Raw genomic sequence first — 22498 nt, forward strand, 5'->3', positions numbered from 1 at the left:
GCTCATTAAATATTGCCATCATCAACCATATTGTTATTAGTGTGATCTGATCTCTGTCCCTCTCATCAGGGAACATTAAAAAAAAAAAATCAAACTAGTTTGTCCATTTCTTTAGCTTTTGCAGCTGTTTTTTCTATTTCTTTCTTTGCTCATTTTGGCCACCTGTCACCTGGACGACGTAGTGGAACAATATGAATTGTAGTATTCACATATATATGAATCTGTTATGAACTGTATGTGTTCTGTCTTATTTTCAGCTCAATCGGATTGTGAGCATGTATTTGTATCCAGAACAAGTAGCCCTGGTGGGCCAGGTGTTTGAGTCCTATACACTGGAACACCACCAGAAAGAGATCTTTCAAATACTTATGGAAAGTGATGAAGATGCTCATTACTCTTTGGTTGTGAATGCCATGACACTGTTTGAAACGAACATGGAAATTGGAGACTATTTCAATGCATTTCCCAATGAGGTCTTGCCAGTCTTTGATAATGCTTTGCGTCGAGCAGCCATGAGCCTTGTGCAGTCCACCACGCAAAATGAGAAATACATAATGAAGCAGAATCTGCATGCAAGAATAACCGGTACGTCTAAGCCAGGGATGTCCAAACTTTTTGTGACGAGGGCCAGATTTGGTGAAGTATAAATGTGTGGAGGTCGACCATTCAGCTTGACATTCTTTGAATAATTAATCGCCATCAGAATGCCCCCATTCACTCTATGTCCCCCAGCCTGCCCCTTCACTGTATGCCCCCCAGCCTGCCCCTCCTTCACTGTATGTCCCCCATTCACTGTATGTTCTCCACTCTGCACCCATTCACTCTGTCTCCCAGCCTGTCCCCCCTTCTCTAAATGTCCATCAGTGCCTCCATTCATTGTATGTCCCCAAGCCTGACCCTCCTTCACTGTATGACTCCCATTCACTATGTACCCCACTCTGCCCCCATTCACTGTATGTCCCCCAGCCTGACCCTCCTTCACTGTATGTCCCCCACTTTGCCCCCTCCCTTCTCTGTATGTTTCCCAGCCCCTTGTGTAAGCCAGAGGACAGAGGCAAAGCAGGAACTGCAAGGACAGGAGATGCTTGGGCTCCCGCTGCTGCCCTCCTCCGCTCTGCATGTTACGGGAGCAAGCTTCCCCCTTACTGCCCCCCCCCTCCCCACACACTGCTGTCACTGTGATTGTGGAGTAGGGTGATATACGATTGCAGCAGCAGGTGTGGGACGCCAAACACATCTGACTCTGGTGGCCGGCACCTCTTCACTGCAGCAGACAGCAAGGTAAAGGTGCGCTTGCCGGGGCCCCACCTTTAGTGTCCTGTGCTTCCCACTTCAGATGCTCTGCCCGCTTCCAGCTGGAGGCTGCGGGCCGCTTGAAATGACAGCACGGGCCACAATTGGCCCCCGGGCCTGACTTTGGACATGCCTGGTCTAAGCAATCAAGTGTCCCAGCAGCCCTTACTGTTGCGAAGAGAAGTATGTAAAGATCAAAACATGTCTAGTTTTCCATCTCATTGTGAAAGAAGTCATATTGAAAAGAAGGGTTCGCAAGATGCGGAAGAGGGAGCCCAACATTTCAATAGCTTGCAAGCGGACGGAATTTAAACTTTCATGACTGATATTTTACTGAGTTTAATATAAAGATAAAATGTATTTCTACCATTTAAGATTACAGTACAACCAGAAGTGAATTCAAATAGTATTTCTAGACAATCTATGACTATAAAAAATATATATATATATAATTATTATTATTACAGAACATGTTACAATAAAAGGAATTAGTCAGACCTGTTCTTGTTATATTATCAACAATGTTTATACCCATACTTGCAGGTTTGCCAGTCTGTCCAGAACTAGCGCGTGAGCACATTCCCCGGACCAGAGATGTGGGGCACTTCCTGTCAGTCACCGGCACAGTTATCCGCACCAGCCTAGTGAAAGTACTGGAGTATGAGCAGGACTTTATGTGCAATAAGTGCAAACACGTCCTCGTCGTGAAAGCGGACTTTGAGCAGTTTTACTCGTTCTCGCCTCCTGTTGCTTGCACCAACGAAGAAGGTTGCAACTCTAACAAATTTACCTGCCTCTCTGATATGTCATCTCCAGCTAGCTGCAGGGATTACCAGGAGATCAAAATACAGGAGCAGGTGATTGCTAAAAGGGATATAGAAAAACCATGGTTGTACAAGAAATGCCTAAATACATAGTACATGTTATGTTTTTAAGTAATGTATGTGCCTGAAGCTCATGTTTATATTTAAGGTGCATACACACTAAAGGGTACAGTATTTTGTTAACGATATGCACGATATTTATATATATATATATATATATATATATATATATATATATTAGTGCATATCATCTACTTTGTACGTAGTGCTCATTCTAGCACCCACCATCTTTGAAAACCCATGCAGTTCCTCTTCTCTGCCTGGGGTGTCATTGCCTGCTGTAGTGCTTCTAGTACAGTGTGGTCTGTATATTAGGACTGATATGCAAACCAGGCCTGTGCTAGAAACACCACAGCAGACAGCAACACCCTAGGCAGGGAAGAGAAACTGCATGGGTTTTTGAAAGGTGCAGGGTGCTAGAATGAACACTATGTGCGCACTAGATCGATAATGATGCTCGCTCCCGCAGGTTGAAATCAACACCCTCTGTTGTCTGAACATGCAGTTTAATGTTGACCCGGCCGGACTAGATTGAGTCCTAGGCTGCGGGGGGTTTGGATGGCAGGGTTAGACTGCAGAATGAAGGGTGAGGGCAGTGTGAAATAACTTATCAGGATGTGTCTGGAAGCTGTGGTCTTCTGATTAGTGATTTTGTATAGGCATAGTCCTATCATTAGGTAGGTGCTGGATGCCTATAGTGTCAGCCCATGCACCCGCAGTGCCGGTAGAGCAAAGGGTTGACATTCTATGGTAATTCTACTCACATTGCTGAAGAGTGAAGAAGTATGTACATGCTTTGTAGATATAGTGCTTCATCCTGACTAGCAGTTCTTCACTATGACACCCACTATTCCATGTAAAGGGGCATACACCCAGGGCAATTTCAGCCACATTTCTAAGCGATTTGACTAGATTGCTTAGAAATTGAGCACTGATTGCTCTGTGTGTATGCCCCATAGCGATGGCGATGCATGGTCCCGCGTGTCCCCATTGCCCGCAGAGGTAGTGCATGCACTGTCTTTCCTGTTAAGATTGTAGCATTTTGCAGGTGTGCAGCGATCCATGCTTAAGCACATCGCTCAGCAACGGTTCCCCCGTTGCCCCGTCTATATGGGGCTTAAGATTTTCACATCTGGGGAATTGTACACAAATATTGACTGTCATAACATTTCGTTTAGGTCCAGAGATTGTCCGTGGGCAGTATCCCTCGATCTATGGTAGTGGTTTTGGAAGATGACCTTGTTGACAGCTGTAAGTCAGGTAAGACACCACTTTTCCATTCTGCCAAAGTAATTATTGCATATAACAAGCTTTTAAAGTTCATGGGGAAAAAAAATGTTTTAGTGAGAATTTTGTTTTACTGATCCAGCCACATTCTGGGTGGAATGTACCAATCACTTGTTGTACATGCAGGAGCTGCCCCTAATCGCATATGTACTACACAAAATTTCAATAAAAATTACGCAATTTAACATATGCAATTAGTAACGCAAAGAGCAGCTCTCCTGATGAGGGACTGTGCAGAGCGACACTGGCAGCCGCAGGGCACAATGGAAAAGATCTGTGTCAGATCCCTTGCACAGCAATGCAGAAAGATGCTATAGCTGACATTACCCTCTGCTGATCCATCTGAATACTATGAAAAGCACAGTTAACATGAAAGCAAACAAAGGGGGTCCAAAGCCAGCAGAAATAATAAGACGGTACTTGTTTCCTAGCACGGCCACACCGATTTGCATCGGGGTGATCGTGTCGGAAAAATTGCGTCGGTCGCATCGCATGCGACCAAATCACATGCGATGCGATCGACCCGATTTTTACATTGAATCAAATGTGAATAGGGTCCCTGGGACCCTATTTTACATTGGATTCAATGTAAACTATTCCCCAGACCCCCAATTTTACCCCCTCAACGCCACCCCACGATTGACGCCAACCCGAAGCGTGGCGAGCGGCGGTGGTGTGCGTCCTCCGACCTTTTCATACCCCTACTATCCATGTCGGTGTGGAGTTGAGAATATAAAGTGTGGCGAGCGGACGCATATAACTTCACAGGTATACGCATCCCCTTGCGGGGCTCGCTGCGCTCGCCACGCTGCGGGTTGGCGTCAATCGTGGGGTGACGACAGGGCCATATACAATGTGAAATGGGTCATATTGGCCCATTTCACATTTTTTCCTATGTGAGATGGACTTAATCAAGTCCATCTCATCTTGTGCCATTATAATGGCACAAGACCGACGCGATGCTCCCGATTTCAATGTTAAAAATATTTTAACATTGAAGCCTATGGCAAAATCGCGTCTGTCACGTCGGGGGCCATGTTAATGCACACGACAGACGAGATGCCCCCGATTTTGCCTTTGCCGGCAAAATAGACCTGATTTCAAAGGAAATCGGGTCCATCGCGGGCATCGTGTACCTTAACTTTAAGGTACACGATGCCCGCGATTGTGGCCGATCTAGGAAACAAGTACCAATAAGACTCCTGTCTCTTTCAACTTGAAAAGGGTTGGGTACATAACCATTACTAGAGATCTGGTAGGTAGACACACACACACACACACACGTCTATGCGGTGGCCATTGTTACCGATTCACGATCGACAACCAGCGGGTGCCGGCATCGAACATGAGGGAAAGTTTCTGCTTTCATCCCTGGGGCCGCGAATCGGGATTGAATCAGCATCGTATTCCGCTAAACACTGTTCGATTTCTATTTGATTTAGATTCTAGAAGCGTGTGTACACCCCATAAGGGTTCATCATATAGATTGTGGTATTACATTAAAAGTTCCATTAAATCCAAATCAAAACAAGATGCTTTTTAATACCATGCAGCATACCTTGACTAATTCAGAATTGAATTTAAAGAATATGTAAAATTTTCCATTGAATTGCTTTTGTCAGTCAAATACATTGTGCACTGTGTAAAATCTAAATATCTGCTGCTTTGTACATTAAACGAGTGACATTATTCTTCATTTGCTTGTTTATTATCAGGGGATGATGTTACAGTGTATGGGGTTGTTATGCAGCGGTGGAAGCCCCTTTATGTGGACACACGTTGCGACCTTGAGCTAGTCCTAAAGGCCAACTACATCGCTGTGAATAATGAGCAGCCTTGTGGCGTAGTCATAAATGAAGAAGTGAGAAAAGAATATGAAGAATTCTGGGAAAGGTTTAAGAACAATCCCTTAGCAGGTAAGTCCAACATATAATGGCTAGATGATCATTTATATCTGTTCATTCTTGGGAAGAGTATAGGTAAATCTGCACATGCTGGGGGAAATTTAGTAAGATGGGAGTTCTATTTCACATGGGATGTTGCTATAGGCAACCAATCAGATGCTTCCATTGACCTAATCTCTGTTTACATTTGTATTTGAAGTTTAAAGGAATGTCCATATCTAATGTTTTATAATGCAGAAATATTACAAACACTTTAATCACAGTCACTTCTGATGTGCCTCTTCTAACGCAAGAGAGGACTGGTATCTGCTCATACTTGTGCTGCTTTCCTGTTTTGCTAGTCATGATCCTTCCTGTACAATGTATACTATTGGGTTGGAGATTAGATCAAAAGTAAAGATTGAAGTCCAGAAAACAAATTGCATTTGAGGGAGAAGGTTTTTCTTCGCCCATCATTTAGACACTTTTTGTTTCCTAAAATGTGCCCACACAAATGTTGCAACATGTATGTGGTGCATACTCCAGTCTTGAGATGGGACTCACCCCACTTGTTGTATCTGAAAATAATGTGGCTGGGGTCTGTGGTCTGGTTTCACTGGGGCAGATTTATTAAGCTTGGAGAAGAGATAAACTGGAGATAAAGCTGAGAAAAGGTAAAAGGAGATAAAGCACCAGCCAATCAGCTGTCTTTGAAAAAGACAGTTGGAAGTTAATTGGCTGGTGCTTTATTTCCTTTTACCTTTTCTCTGCTTTATCTTCAGTTTATCTCTTCTCCAAGCTTAATAAATCTGCTAGTGACTTCTGAAATTGCTATAACACGATGGAAACACATTACAGTGAATACCCTGCTAAAGCAGATAACAAACCAAATGGATTGGAGACTGTAAAATATGCCTATATGTATGTGTGGCTTTTCCATCCCCAACTGAAAATACTTTGTATGAAACAAGTGTGTCCTGCAGTGTAAAATCAGTTAAAACCATGTTGTAGCTGTTTTTCATAAATAGGTATGCTTATCATCATATGCGACCAATTACACAGACCCATCATCCGTGTTACATCAGGTGACTGCACTTAACACCTTTCAGCGACCATTATAATCGTGATTGTGTCCTCACCATGACCTTTCTGTACTTTACATGTGACTGTAATTCACTGCCCTGGTGTCACACAATAGCAAACCAAAGGCCTAATTCAGCATGGATTGCTAATCAGGGAGTTTGCAAGGGGAAAGCCGCCGCCTGGTCTTAAAAAAAAACACCTTGTGCAAAATTGCAAATGGGTCGCTAACCATATGCAAAGCCTGAAACAGCAAAGAGAATTTGCGCCTGAGCAGATGTGTGTAGGTCTGAGGTGGCCACTAATCTTTGACTGAGATAGGCTGGACGTGGTCATCGCTGACGTCCAAGGCCCTCCCCAAAAACATCTGGGCAACTCTGCGTTTTTTCCTGTCCGTCATACTGGTTACAGTGTGTTTTCGATCCATATGCTTGTTCAGTGGCTATTTTCCCTCATGCATACACAGTGTGAATGGTATGCATTCGACCCGCAAGAGCGCATATTGTTAACGATATTGATTATACATAATAAACTATATGAAAGATCTATTGTTATTGTTTAGAGATCCATTTCCTGCCTGTGGTGTCACTGTCTGCTGTTGTGCTTCTACCACAGCCTGGTCTGTATCCCAGTGCTGATTTACCAACCATACTGTATTAGAAGCACCAAAACACAGTGACACCCTAGTCAGGAAAGAGGAACTGCACAAGCTTTGAAAGGTGTAGGGTGCTTAAAGGAACACTATAGTGTGTAGGGATACGGTCATGTTGTCTACAGCATTTAGGTCTACAAGCATTAAGGTTGACCTGCATTAAAGTCGACATGACTAAGTTCGACAGGGTCATTAGGTCGACTTTTATAAGGTTGACAGGGTCATTAGGTCGACAGGGTCATTAGGTCGACATGGGGAAGGTCGACAGGCAAAAAGTCGACATGGGGTCATTTGACTGTTTTATGAGTCGACATGTGCCGACAGGTGGTATTTCATGCCCTACCATCGACTAACATAGAAACATAGAATTTGACGGCAGATAAGAACCACTTGGCCCATCTAGTCTGCCCCTTTTTTTAAACATGTTACCTCATACCATATTTGATCCTTATTTTTTTGTAAGGGTATCAATATGATTATCCCAAGCATGTTTAACTTGTACTACTGTATTTGCCTCTACCACCTCTGATGGGAGGCTATTCCACTTATCTACTACTCTTTCTGTGAAGTAATTCTTCCTCAAATTTCTCCTGAATCTTCCTCCCTCTAGAATCTTCCACCACTAGGGCATGGTGGGAGAATAAAATAGTGTGCCCGAAGCATGGCGAGCGCAGCGGTGCTATGTTGACTGTGTCGACGCTTGGAAAAAAATGAAAATTTAAAAAGAAAAAAAAAAACCATGTCAACTTTTCCACTGTTGACCTAATGACCCTGTCGACCTAACCTATGTCGACCTTCAGTCAGGTCGACCTAAATGAAAGTCGACCTAATGGTGTCGACCTAATGCTTGTAGACCTAAATGCAGTCTGACGAATGATCCCATTCCAGTGTGTATGGGGCTTAAGACTCATATTGATATAAATGTCACCATGTTGGTATATCTCACCCCTCCCGGCAGTGATGTGACTTTACCCCTTTCACATCAAGCCTCTGACCCTGGATGTTGCGTAGTTGACCCATGGGGGGAAATTTACTAAGAATACGATTTTTCATATTCGTATTCTTAATAGTAATGACTACGGCTGTTTTAGCTGTATGCAAATTCATATTCCAGAGGGGAATTTACAAAGCAGTCAAATACGACTGCTTTGTAATCCCCAATGGTGTATTCATTCGTATCAATACGTATTAGCGGCTACATATACGGCCGCAAATATGAATTTGCATAGGCAGTCTGCATGGATCAGTCAGATCCGTGCAGGCTGCAGTGTGTAAAAAAAACAAAACTGTGTGGGGTCCCCCCTCACGGCCATAACCAGCACCAAGCTCAAAAAGCCGATGCTGGTTTTAAAAACTGTTTTTTTTTTTTGTTTTTTTTTAAACCAGCTCCAGGGCCGGGTCTGGTTCCCAAAATACGGGGGGAAAAATTAATAGGGGTCGCCCATATTTTAAAAACCAGGCCCAACCAGCCAGCAGGGTAATGCCACAGCCGGGGGGGAGACTTTTTGTACAAGTCCCCCCTGGCCAAAGCATTCATCCCTACCTACCAGTCAGCCTGTGCAGGGGTCCTGGGGGAGTGGGGACCCCCCCAATGAAGGGGTCCCCTTCCAGAACTTACCTGCCCAGGCTGAAGCTTGGTACTGTCCCCCGTACCCCTGGGCGTTGGGTACCAGGCTGATCTTTGTGTAAAAAATTGAATGAGAAACCATGGTCTAATACTGTGGAACTAGGAGTTCCAGCAAGCCTCCCCCGCATGCTGGTACTTGGAGAACCACAAGTCCCAGCATGCAGAGTATTAAAGGGCCCGCTGGAACTTAGTTCCACAGTAATAGAAATAGTTAAACACAAACTGACACCCAAGAAAAATAAAGCTTTATTACATCCAAAGCCCACACATACTGATACTTTCCTATCTTGAGCCCCTAGGTAGGTCCCCGGGTCTGGTGTCCAGTGTCCGCCGAAATCCATAATTATCCATCAGATACCACCAAATACACTCCTGAAAATCAGCACAACATCCACATCGGGAGCGGGAGCCAGTACTGGGGACAACCTTTAATCTTTTACATGTATTAACATTGATATTTATGCGAATAGAGGAGAACACGTGTCGTGATTTAGAATCTGTCAACCCTGCATTGGTCTCTGAATGTAATTACACAAGACCTCTACCTTGGCTAGTGATAACGCTGTTCTTTGCAGAAATGTCTGGCAGAATTCTGCCTAGTGTGTACGACGTATCTGTGTCTCATCTTGAAATGATCCTAGAATAAATATTTTTTTGGTTAACAGGCCGAAATGAGATCCTAGCCAGCCTTTGCCCTCAGGTGTTTGGCATGTTTGTGGTAAAGCTGGCAGTAGCCATGGTATTGGCTGGAGGAGTACAGAGAATTGATTCTGTTGGAACCAGAGTGAGAGGTATGTATTTATAAAAATGTATATCTTAATATCTGTATGAAAATAAATATGTATCGAATAACCCAGGTACGTAAGTTTATTTACTGTGTAGCAAACACATTCATAATAACCAATCTCATTTGGAAGGTTCAAAAGCTCTACAGTCATTTAAGGTAATTGTGGTCTCATTATTTTTGTTATAACGTTCTGTGCAACATACACAATTTAGCATTGATACATGTCTGAAGCATCTCCAACCCTTCTCACCCTTCTCACTGACAGCTGAGTGGGCCTTTCTGGGCATTAACCACATAACACAATCATCTTGTGGACATGCAGCCAGGGTTCTGACTGATTTTGAGTTTAACAATAAGCCATTTTCATGTGCATCTTGTGCACCAAGCATGGAGTATAGGGGGGGATACTGGTTCATTAGCTTGCGCGGGCCCACCATTCGTAAGGCGCGTATGTTCACACTGGCTGCGAATGGATGTTTTACATAAACATCCATTTGCATGCCACTGGGACCCTCACACATCTTTCAATGGTCGGCGACCAGGTGAACAATATTTACATCATGCTGTGAGCAACCTTACATATGCGTGTACGTTCACACACACACCAAGTGCATGCGCAATGCATAATCATTGGCCCCGTGCGAACGTAGCAGAATAAGTTCCTATGTGTAAGTGGTGCAATCACTTGGATGCTTATGATGCAGAATATAGGCTCATAGTCACAAACTATGGGATCGTTGTAGGCATTCATAATTCCTACAAGATTATGTGCGACTTGGAATTTGGCCCTTTGTGCATAGCATATAGAAGATGGCAGCCACACTTGCACTTACATTTAAGCTGTAATGTGTATTGAACTGTGGTGCTCTTTATTTGTACTGTATTTTTGTTATTTATTCAATGTTATGCCAAGTTTTGTCTCCCTGTATTGTTCCTTTGTACGGCGCTGCGAAACACTTGTGGCGACTTATAAATAAAATTATAATAATAATAATAAGAGCAGACCTCTAAATGAAATACAATTACACTTTTCAATACTAGCAGACCTATTTTTGTGTTTCAATTTAAGGCCATTTGCTTTCTGCTAGTACACTGCTGCAACACTCTTTATATGTACAACATTATGAAGTATCCCAGCTATTTTTAATGAGTATTTCTTAACCCCTTCCCGACATTTGACGTATATATACGTCATGGCCGGGATGTACTTCGGCCCCCCCCGGTCGGCGATCGCTGCGATTGGCTGTTCAAAAGTGAACAGCCAATTGCAGCGTTTTCTGTGTTACCGGCGGCTAAGCCGCTCGGTAACACAGAGATCGGTGGTGATCGGTGCTGTTAAGTACAGCACCGATCACCACCGAGCGGCAGCCCGCCCTCCCACCCGGCAGCCTCCCACCCAGCCAGCAGCCGCAGCGCCAGCCCCCCTCCCACCCCCCCCCGCCAGCAGCAGCACAGCTGCTTAAATCTTTGATTTTTGTTTAAATTTATTTATATGAACTCATATATATATATATATATACACATACACATACACAGGGCTATTTTTGTGCAGGCTCCAGCAGGAACTGAGGCCCTTATCCTAGTTCACTCTTTCAGACAAAATATTTCTTAGATGGACAAAACCATGTGCACTGCAGGTGAGGCAGGTGTTACTTGTGCAGAGATAATTGGATTTGGGTGGGGTTTTACACCTGCCTCACCTGCAGTGCACATGGTTTTGTCCATCTAAGAAATATTTTGTCTGAAAGAGTGAACTAGGATAAGGGCCTCAGTTCCTGCTGGAGCCTGCACAAAAATAGCCATATATATATATATATAGTGATCGGTGCTGTTAAGTACAGCACCGATCACCACCGATCGCCAGCCCCCTCCCACCCGGCAGCCCCCCCTCCCACCCACCCGGCTGCCGCAGCGCCAGCGCCCCTCCCACCCCCCCACCAGCCGCAGCGCCAGCCCCCCTCCCAAAGCTGGTGAGCAAAATGGGGTCACATGTGGGGGGGTTCCACTGTATTGGTGCTTCGGGGGTCTTGCTAATGCGACATAGCACCCACCATTCATTCCACCACCAAAAATCACTCCTTCCCTTCTGAGTCCTGCCATGCACCCAAATGGTATTTTTGGGTCACATATGAGGCATTGCCGTACTCGGGAGAAATTGGGGCACAGATTTTGGGGTGCTTTGTCTCCTTCATTTTTCACAAGGAATGAAGGAGACAAAGCACCCCAAAATCTGTGCCCCAATTTCTCCCGAGTATGGCAATGCCTCACATGTGACCAAAAAATACCAGTTGGGTGCATGGCAGGACTCAGAAGGGAAGGAGTGATTTTTGGATTTTGCAGCACAGATTCTGGTTGAATGACCCCTGAAGCACCCATACAGTGGAACCCCCCCACAAGTGACCCCATTTTGCAAACTACACCCTTCAGGGAATTCATCAGGGGGTATAGTGTACATTTCAAACCCCCAGGGGTTTCACCAATTTTTATACAACTGAGCTGTGAAAATGAAAAATTAAATTTTTTCATTTTCACAGCCCAGTTGTATCAAAATTGGTGAAACCCCTGGGGGTTTGAAATGTACACTATACCCCTAAATGAATTCCCTGAAGGGTGTAGTTTGCAAAATGGGGTGACTTGTGGGGGAGGTTCCTAACTTTTAGCACTTATGGTGCCTAGAAACCTACATGGTGCCTAAAAAAAAATCTCATAAAAGGAGGCTCCAAAATCAAGTAGGTGCTCCTTCTATTATGAAGCCTGTGGTTTGGTCAACGTGCACACTAGGGCCACATATAGGATATTTATGAAAACAAAAGAATTGGGGGAATCAATTTTTAGTCACATTTCTCTAGTAAAATCTACTGTATTCGTTAGAAAAATGTATTAAAATTGAAACTCTGCAAAAAAAAAGAAATTTTGAAATTTCACCTACACTTTGTTTTAATTCCTGTGAAACACATAAAGGGTTAACAAACTTCCAAAATGCTGTTTTGAATACTGTGAGGGGTGCAGTTTTTGAAATGGCATCATTTATGGGGGTGTCTCACATACAAGTCCCTCAAAGTCACATCAGAACTGAACTGGTCCCTAAAAAAATCAGTGTTTGAAATTTTCTTGAAAATTTGAGAATTTGCTATTCATATTTGAAGCCTCCTAGTGTCCAAAAAAATGAAAAGGAGGTTGAAATAATGATTGCAACATAAAGTAGACATATGGTCTTTGTTAGTTATTAACTTTTTTTGAGTGGTATGTTTATTTGTCTCACAAGCAGAAAATGTGACATTTTGCAAATTGCAAAATTTTCCATTTTTTCACGACATTTTGGTATTTTTCACAAAAAAACACAGACTGTATCGACCCAAATTTACCACTAACTTGAAGTACAATGTGTCACGAGAAAACAATCTCAAAATCACTGGGATAAGTAAAAGCAAAAAAAAGTTATCTCCACTTAAGTGAAACATGTCAGATTTGAAAAAAATGGCTCTGTCAGGAACGCAAAAACTGGCTGTGTCAGGAAGGGGTTAAAGCTTTTATTAGTTAATTAATCATATTCTATGCTAAATTAAAATACCTTAAGATCATGAGATACTTTACAAACTGTTAAGAGAGGTTACAAATTTGTTGGGCTGTTATGGAACTCAAGCATCCCTAGAGAACCAAAAAGGGTCTGCAGCCTACAACAGCCACCTGTTCTGTTAGTGTAATATGAACACTAAAAACCTCAAGCAGTAGGAGCTTATACAGTTTGCTGCAGACCACAGGATAATTGGCTGGAGTAATAAACAACTGACTGATAGCCAATGAGGGATGTTGTGCAGAGGGTTAATTGCCAGAGTAGGGCCTAGGTCAGCACCAGAGGCATTGTGCAAGTCAATGCTGTTGGATATGGTGCAGTGGGAATATACTTGCAGGCAGCTGCAGGAAAAATAATAGTAAAATTCAGACAAAGGAATAAACAAAAATAATAACAAAAACAAAGCAAGGTCCAGACAAATCTGGGAGTCCTTTAGAAACACAGAGAATCAACAGGATTGTACCGTTTATCCACAGAAATAGTTTAGAATTTCTGTGACCGGGAGGGTACAGATGGGCTGACTAATGTATAACAGCAAGTATGGCCAGTAGGGGACGCTAGAGTGGAATGGTCACCGTGATAGAAGATTACATGCAATCGTAATGCTGCATGTAGCTGCTGACATTAGGTTGCGAAGTTATTGCTGTAGCCATCCAGCGTCCCTGTTGATTAGCACGTAACGGGAGTGCTGGGCATTGCGGCAGGAAGACGGAGGCGCACAAAGAAACTGTTCACCTGATTTGGATGTAAATACCCTTAAATTAAAGCTGAAAGTCTGCAGTTAAAGCACATCTTGTTAGGTTGTGTATAGAGCCCAAAATATGAGAATTGTGTCAATGTCCCAATATTTATGGATCTAACTGTATATCCTGTATTGAAAGCTTAATGAAATGAGCATGATCAGTGATAATAACTTTTCAGAGCACTTAAGGATTGGCCGTCTTACCACTAGTTCCCCTGAGGCTTCGTGAAACCAATAACCACAATATGATACCCAATAGTGTTATGGCGCCTTAACTTATATTTAAATGTCCATATACAATGATCTGATTTCATTGAAGCAAAGAGAGAAGTTCTTCAATATTTGTTGATTTGATCCTTCAATTAATTGTCACAGGCAAAACAGCAAAAGAAACATCCCAACTTGTTTCGTCTAGACCAGTGGTAGCCAACCCTAGCCCTCGAGAGCTACCAACAGTTCACATTTTCTAGACAACCTAGCTGCTGCACAGCTGCACTCATTAATCACTGACACATTTTAAAAGATAGACAGATGGAGCTAATTAGCTCACTTGTGATTCTGTGAGGAGACCTGCAAAACATGCACTGTTGGTAGCTCTCGAGGACTAGGGTTGGCTACCCCAGCTATAGACAGACCTCATCAGGTGAACAGAATTAAAACCTTTCACTATATATTCTCCAGACATTTCCAGTGGGATTGAAGTATTTATTTTTTCTTTAGGGGAATAGTGGTTTTCTTACTCCTAACTCCCTCTTAGTTTTCAGTAATGAGCTCTTGGAAATAAGCTCTTAAAAAGATAATGTGCCTTATGACTGATATAAATATAGACATTGAACTCGTCTATCACACCTTTCCCTGGTTGGACTTATTACCTACACCAATATTATAGATGAATATCTGTACCTCCAGGTATGATCACCACAATGAAAGGGCCTTTCATTGCTTAAATCCAGCAACTGTGTCCAGTACATTTTTTTACCTGAGTGCCTCCGTACATGATGCTTTATCTTGGAGGCCCGGAAGACAACGGGGACTGTATACTTTTTATCAGTGAGTGCCAAATCCTACTGCTATATATAGATAGATAGATGTGTGTGTATAGATAGATAGATAGATAGATGTGTGTAAAAAAAAAAATATATATATATTATTCCTCACCAAAAAAATTAACCATTCATTCTTTTCATAAGAAATTCTTTTTAATAACTTTTCTCATCTTTAAGGTTTTTCCTCACCTTCACCTTTTTCTACCTTCTTCCTTTTTCTTCTTCTCGGTCAAATTTGAATTGATCTCCAGTGAAGCCACAACTCAATGTACATTTTTTGTGTATATATTTTTATTGCATTTATATTAAAATAAAGCGCTTGTATTTTAGATACATTATTCTTTTCCCCTGATGAAGTCACTGTAGATGAAACGCGTTGGGACTTTTACTGGTTTGCCAGTGACACCAAGATCATCTAAAATAAATACGTTTCCTGATGAACTATTTGTTTGCTTCACTGCACAACGGATTACCAGATAGATAGATATATACACACACACACACACACACACACACATTGGTTTGTTTGTATGTCCATGAGTCTCCAAAACACTGCCATCTTCTGGCAGAGAGTGACACTACAGAGCTCTTTCTCACACATGCACAAACACAGAAGGTAGCAGACTAGCTTTCAAAGCTTTTGCTAGTATACATATAATTGAGTAGTGTAAAAATAAGTCAACTTCTTCAAGCACGTTATGGCACAAGGGGACTTTTTTAATATTCTATAATAAGTTATCTTGATGTATATGAGGTCTACATCTCATACATGCAGCATGTTATATAATTTACAATGAGAAATAGCTGAAAGGTGTTTTGTGTTTCTATTTTAGGGGAGTCCCATCTTCTGCTTGTTGGTGACCCTGGTACAGGAAAATCTCAATTTTTGAAATATGCAGTGAAGATTACTCCAAGATCAGTTCTGACTGCAGGAATTGGATCCACTAGTGCAGGTTTGTGCAGGCTTCCATTATTATTTTTTTTATAAGTCAAGCCTTTATAGTTATTGAATTGGTGTGTGTCAGTGATTTCGGGAAAGCTTGCTTTCCAATTGGCAATACAATAATTGGCAAATTCTGTTTAGTCAGCAGTATTGGAAATTACCTTGAAAATAGAAATGCAACTGCAGGTGCCACACAAGACATTATTTTATGCTACAGGCAGATGTTCCTGCAAAACCATATGGAAAATAGAATAGGAGGCTACGTGGTATACAAACATCATAGAGAAAGATCACCTTTCTAATTTACAGCTATTTCTAAATAGCTAGACCCAACGTACTATGAGTGCTATATCTTTTTTTTTTTTTTTTTATATGTAAGGTGACAAACAGTTTTGAAGGCCCATTGTGATTATATCAAATAGCAACTTCTGCTTATGTAAACCTGGATTTATTAGTATATTCTGGATGGCACAGAACTAATATACCTGCTGGATGCATAAAATAACACCGTTGGCATCAGTGCAATGCAGATCTATAGTTCTTTCTCACCCTCCGTGGCAGCCTTTACTCATGCATGCAATTCAGTTGTGTTTTCTGCATAGTCAAAATCTCATGCATGATTGTACCGTGTGTACACAGCATTACACAGCAGTTCATAATCAAAACATCTTGGTTGGTACATTTTCAATCCACTCCCAACCTTGGATAGACTCCATCACAAGTTCTGGGACGTCAGTGCTTGGCTTATTGTCTAAACTCTAGTTGAGTGCTGAGACTTGGGGGGACTTGGACCCAGGTTATATAACTATTTCACAGATTTGGGTCTGGTCCATTGCACAGACTAAATTGTGTGACATTACATTTTCAGTGATCGGAGTGTGCGGTGGGTGATACTGTAACTTGGCATAATTTGAAGTTGCTGCACTCTAATTGGGCACAATATGAACCTGGGACTCTGTATGTCATAATGGTATTTGGAGATACTGTGTAGAATAATGTGTACTGGCAGCCCTACAATTGTTCATAAAATATAATAGGACACCACTATGTTTCAGTAAATAAGCTAAGGATCTATTATGGGGCACAAAATGAACTACTGCCGAGGAGAAGTTTCTGTCATGAATCATTGGGATGTGCCTACAAAGTTCTGGTTCATGTACTAATTCTAGCCAACACTGCAATATGTAGAGGTACTGGTGGTGGTAGCATTGCTAATTCCAGTGCTCTTGGGTTACTGATGAATGGCCAGTGAGTGGATAGAACACTTGCCACCTAAAATGCACCTTTTTATTTTCCTTACTATTTCCTAAGTCTTAATGTCCATACACACTGGGCGACTAACGTGTACGGATGATAATGATGGCGTTCATCGCTGTGGGGAAAGCCGCTCAGTGCATACACACTGAACGGCTTTCCCCCGGCACCGACGGAGGGGGGAGGACGGCTTTGCATAGCGCAGAGCTATGCAAAGCCGTCCTGAAAGCCGCTTCTCTGCAGGTATAACCATCAGATGAACAGGAGCGCGCAGCAGCGCTCATCGCTGGGCCATACACACTGGGTGGCTTTGAGCTGAAAGCCGCTTAAACCTGCTGTTTTGAGCTACTTTCAGCTCAAAGTTGCCCAGTGTGTATGGGCCTTTAGATCTCGTCTGATTTTTTCTCACCAATAGACCAGATTTGTCCATCTACATTGTAAGTGTTTCCTTGCATCAATGTATTTAAGATAACTTGGGGTGTAGGTTCTGCTGTAGGCTCTTCTTGATCAACCCCTCTTAAAAACAGTAGTAAAACTTTAGTAAAACTTTTTGTAAAGTAGACACACATAAAGGAGGTCATTCTAGTTGCCTCGCAAAGATTTCGCTGCTTTGTGAGCCAACTAACGCTGCCTGCAGGAATGCCCGCCTGCCCCCTGCTGGATGGCGAATGCCCCGCCGACCATCGAACGATTTCTCAAGCGCTCGCTAATTTAAATTACTCCCCGGTGATTTAGATTAGCGGCGCCCTGCCCGGTGATGTCAGAATAGTGAAATATAGTTACTATGTTTTTGAAACCTCCATGTAAGCTTTATATGTGGGTAGTTTCCTTTCTTAGTAGGTAGAGAAAGGGTTGTACACCCACTACCCGTGGTTTTATTACGTATCTCCTTCAATTAGTCCATGTCATGTTCCTGTCTTTAGAGATATATGAATCCACTTTGGTGTAGGTCTCCGGTCTACCTTGTCCGCGGTGACATACCTTTTGCACAAGCCATAAGGGTCATCACATATGAGGCAGAATATTTGTTACTTGTATTGCTTGTGCAGATGACCGGGATAGGCATGATGCGGCAGGGCTGGTGCATATGTGCACAATACTGTGATCAATGGCATTATGGAGCTGCTGCTAAACCTTCCTTCTGACTGCTGTCTTTGTCCCAGCAGCACAATACTGCCCCTGCAAGGTAAGTATACGGGACATTTAGCTTAGATTCTGATATTCTTTTTTTTTTCTTAAACAGGGATTCTATATTACAAGAAAGATGTGTAAAGATGTGACCTGGTCAGTTCTAGTACAGATTAAGCCTATAATTGTTTCTTAGAAATGTTTGTCAAACACAGGCTATATAAATATATGGGCAAAATGGTATGTTTAAAAAATGTGATTCCACCAAAGAATCTTTAATTGTTCGGGCTTTAAAGTTGCTAGTATAAGTTTGTCAACTTAGTCTTGACAACTTGGTAAAGTACAGCAGGTTGGGGTCTCATTTGGCAACACATATAGCACACTGCAGGGGCCAAAACTCTTTAAGGGGCCATGCTCCCCCCTGCACGCACAGCACCTCCCAGGGCCTTCAAGCTGCTGCTCAGCATCTCACAGAAAGAAGCAGCAGATGAGCTGACACCCCCCCCCCTCCCCGCGCACGCATTACATACCGCCGCATCCCCCCCATTACATAGCACCCCGGCACACCGTGCGCATTACATACGGCCGCATCCCCCCCCCCTGTTCCCTGGCCGGAATCAAGTCCCAATCCGCCCCTGGCACAAGGGGTATGGAGTGTACAAAAAAAGTAATCTTCAAACTTCCTCGAGGTGAGGGCCAACTGAAAGCAATTTATTATTTCTAGAAAGATAAATGGGGATAGCTTGGCGCACATTCATAAATAAAATGTGAGTTGTTCTGATTTAAAAACAACAATTTATTAAATGTTAAAATACATACATAATACACCAGGACACTTATAAAACACTGGGATAAAATACAGATATTTGACCTCACCCTAGATGATGTTTGCGGTGGGCTTTTCTTAAAGCAATAAGACCTGCGGCACCACCGCAGAAGGCTTGAGGGTAAGGGTCCCAGGAGAAAGTGCAGAGTGCGTCCTTTCTTAAAGTGTCCAAGTGGCAAATGAAGTGCAAGTGCACTGGCAGATGAAACAGCAACGCGTTTCGGAGAATGCTTCTCCTTCCTCAGGCTGTGTCTCACAGTCCATTGATCACACAGGAGAAGTCCATTGATCACTTTAAGAAAGGACGCACTCTGCACTTTCTCCTGGGACCTTTACCCTCAAGCCTTCTGCGGTGGTGCCGCAGGTCTTATTGCTTTAAGAAAAGCCCACCGCAAACATCATCTAGGGTGAGGTCAAATATCTGTATTTTATCCCAGTGTTTTATAAGTGTCCTGGTGTATTATGTATGTATTTTAACATTTAATAAATTGTTGTTTTTAAATCAGAACAACTCACATTTTATTTATGAATGTGCGCCAAGCTATCCCCATTTATCTTTCTAAGTATTCTGTCTAAGGAGGACGGTATCCCTCCTTGGGGAATATAGCAGGCTGCTAATTCATAATTCATTGCGCATTGAACACAAGTATATTACATAAAAATGTATTATTTCTAAACAAAGTGATATGGCCCCTCCTCACTACAGTGCCCCTTTGGGGACAAGAAAGTGCAAGACAGAGAGGGTGGTCAATGAGAGAGTGGTATTTCTGGTAAAAAACAAAGGTCAGGGAGAGGGGGGGGGGAGAAAATAAGCAGGAGAGAGACTTCAGGACAGGAACGATTGATGGGCATAGACAGAAGGACAGTTTGAGGAATGGACAGAGCACTATATTTGGGCATACAGACATGGGTGAGTTCATGGAGAGACAAATGGACAGACAGCACCATATGGATGGATAGACAGACAGGGCACAGATGGATGGATGGATGGGCAGCGGGGCATATGTGAACAACACATATATCCGGCCCTGGGACATTGGGAACAAAGTGGCCTTGGACAAAAATTCTGAAAATGTAAGTGGGACCAAATAAATTATTGGAGAGGCCTGAGCGCCCACCCACGCGCACACACAAACACTCACACTCGGACAAAAATGCTGGCTGTTACTTGTCGGGGGGAGAGGATGCATGCGTTTACAGGGTCAGGAGATACATGCAGGTGAGAGGCAGGCTGTCGCTTGCAGTGCAGGGGGGTCGCAGGCAGATACAGAGAAGGGAGGCAGGCTGTAACATATGGAGTTGGCACTTGGAGGCACATGCAGAGAAAAGGGAGGAAGCCGGCTCTCACTTGGTATGGTGGGTGAAAAAGTATCAAGTCTAGATACGGGTGTCATTGCCAGCCAGTGCTACCATTCATGCAGCCAAAGGGGAGTTAGGAGCCGGGAGGGAGCTTCCTGAAGCTGGCACCGCTGCCTGTCCTACAGTGAGACACTGACAGGCAGCGGCAGCCAGAGAGGACAGCAGCGGGGATGCAGAGCAGGGAGAGCATCTCTACTGGACAGTGCCTCCTTGCCCTGCATCCTGTGCCTAGCCGCCGGGACCTTTGATCTCCCTCTGTCAGTGGTCAGACACCCGCACTTCTCCACCTTCCCCTCGATGGCGGCCTCCTCCCCGCGCTGAATACCCGCTCAAATTGAGGGGAAAAAATAAATGACATGCGGCACCCAGGCTGCCTCTCCAGTGACACTGGCCACGGCACCCTATGAGAGTGGAGTGGGAGGAGCCGCACTTTAACAGGGGGAGAGCGGCATGTGGCTCGAGAGCCGCGGGTTGGCCACCCCTGGCCTAGACTATCTGCTCAGGCTTTTGCTGACTTAAATAGAGATATCACTGATGATGAAATTGCCATAGTTCTAAAAGGGTTAAATCCTCTAAAGCCCCTGGACCTGATGGGTTCACAGCTATCTAATATAAAAAAATTGCCTCTATCCTAACACCACACCTTAGAGTTCTGTACAATTCAGTACTCCATGGGTCCCCTTTTCTCTGTCTGTTAGAAGCCAAAGTAATTGTGATCCCCAAGACTATGCCAGTTATAGGCCGATGTCATTACTTAACTTCATGCAAAAAAATTAGCTACCTGACTTAATGGTTTTCTCCCTTGCCTGATTCACTGTGATCAGGTTGGCTTTATTCCTGGTCATGAGGCCAGGGACAACACTAGAAGGGCAATTGATCTTAAGCAAATTCTTAACAATAAACACACCCCGGCTATTATACGATCTCTTGACGTAGAAAAGGTGTTTGATCACATTTCATGGCCTTTTTTATTTCACACGCTTCAAGCATTCAGACTCACTGCAGAATTTTTAACACGGGTTCCTGCTTTATACTCCTCCCCTATTGCCAGAGTTCTTACTAACGGAACTTCTGCCTAATCCTTTCCCATTGTCTAATGGGATGAGACATGGATGCCCCCTATCACCACTAGTATTGACTATGGTCATAGATCTCCTGGCCGCCATGATCCAATTGTCCGATTAGAATTAGCGGCGTCCGTGTAGGACCCCAAAGTTATAACATTTCACTGTATGCAGACAATGTTCTACTATCCCGTACTCATCCGAAATCATCCATTCCTGCCTTCTATAAAATAATAAAGGAATAAGGAAGTATGCTTCTACATACCTCCGAAGACCTGAATTGCACTTTACAGTGGGAGGATAATGGGTTCATAGTTTTAAATTATTTTAAAGGAAGGTAGTTGATTCAAAAAGGCTGGGTGTATTACAAGTAGTAATAGGCAATAAGGTTAGGGTATAAAACACTGGTTCCCAACCCTGGTCCTCAAGTACCCCCAACAGTGCACGTTTTCCAGGTTACCCAGCAGGTGCACTCATTATTCAGGCACATTTTAAAAGATCCACAGGTGGAGCTAATTATAGCACTTGTGATTCTGTGTGGAGACCTGGAAAACGTGCATTGTTGGGGGTACTTGAGGAGCAGGGTAGGGAACCACTGGTATAAAACATCTACAGTGTCTAGATCTACAATCATATGGTCGACAGTCAAAAGGTCTACAGGGTCAAAAGGTCGACATGGTTAAAATGTCAATATCCAAAAGGTGACATGAGGTTTTAATGTTTTTAGGGTGTCTATGTCGACATAGGTCAACATGGACACTGTCGAAGTGTAGCGCTGCGCTCGCCATGCTTCGGGCACGGTGCCTCGCTGCACTGAGCACACTAATTTATTCTCCCTCCATGCCCTAGTATATGGTAGGGCATGAAATACCGCCTGTCTGCTGAAAAGCTAGTAAAAAAATGCGTGTTGACCCTTTTCATGTCGACCTTCTGACTGTCGAACTTTAGACCCTGATTAGAAGAAAGAAAAGCACATTCTGTTTGGGGGCACGCTTAATAAAACTTAACGTTTAATTTAATCCATTAAAGTAAATCATTGCAAAAACACAAATGTGACACACAGGACATG

At 43.2% G+C, this 22498-nt stretch overlaps 2 protein-coding genes across 2 annotated transcripts in view; one reads left to right on the forward strand and one right to left on the reverse strand.

The window, feature by feature from the left end:
* The window catches only part of MCM9 (minichromosome maintenance 9 homologous recombination repair factor), a 75747-nt gene that overhangs the window by 8380 nt on the left and 44869 nt on the right, over positions 1-22498 (forward strand). The window contains exons 2-7 of the mRNA XM_083176805.1: positions 258-585; positions 1837-2150; positions 3356-3437; positions 5180-5380; positions 9372-9497; positions 15689-15808. Coding sequence (XP_083032931.1) covers positions 276-585; positions 1837-2150; positions 3356-3437; positions 5180-5380; positions 9372-9497; positions 15689-15808 — 1153 coding nt within the window. The 5' untranslated portion in view covers positions 258-275. The remainder of the gene's footprint in view (positions 1-257; positions 586-1836; positions 2151-3355; positions 3438-5179; positions 5381-9371; positions 9498-15688; positions 15809-22498) is intronic.
* The window catches only part of ASF1A (anti-silencing function 1A histone chaperone), a 33422-nt gene continuing 25964 nt past the window's right edge, over positions 15041-22498 (reverse strand). The window contains exon 5 of the transcript XR_014471708.1: positions 15041-18231. The gene's annotated coding sequence lies outside the window, so the exon portion shown is untranslated. The remainder of the gene's footprint in view (positions 18232-22498) is intronic.

The sequence above is a fragment of the Crinia signifera genome, chromosome 3 (assembly GCF_055691185.1).
Source record: "Crinia signifera chromosome 3, ASM5569118v1, whole genome shotgun sequence".
Lineage (NCBI taxonomy): Eukaryota > Metazoa > Chordata > Amphibia > Anura > Myobatrachidae > Crinia > Crinia signifera.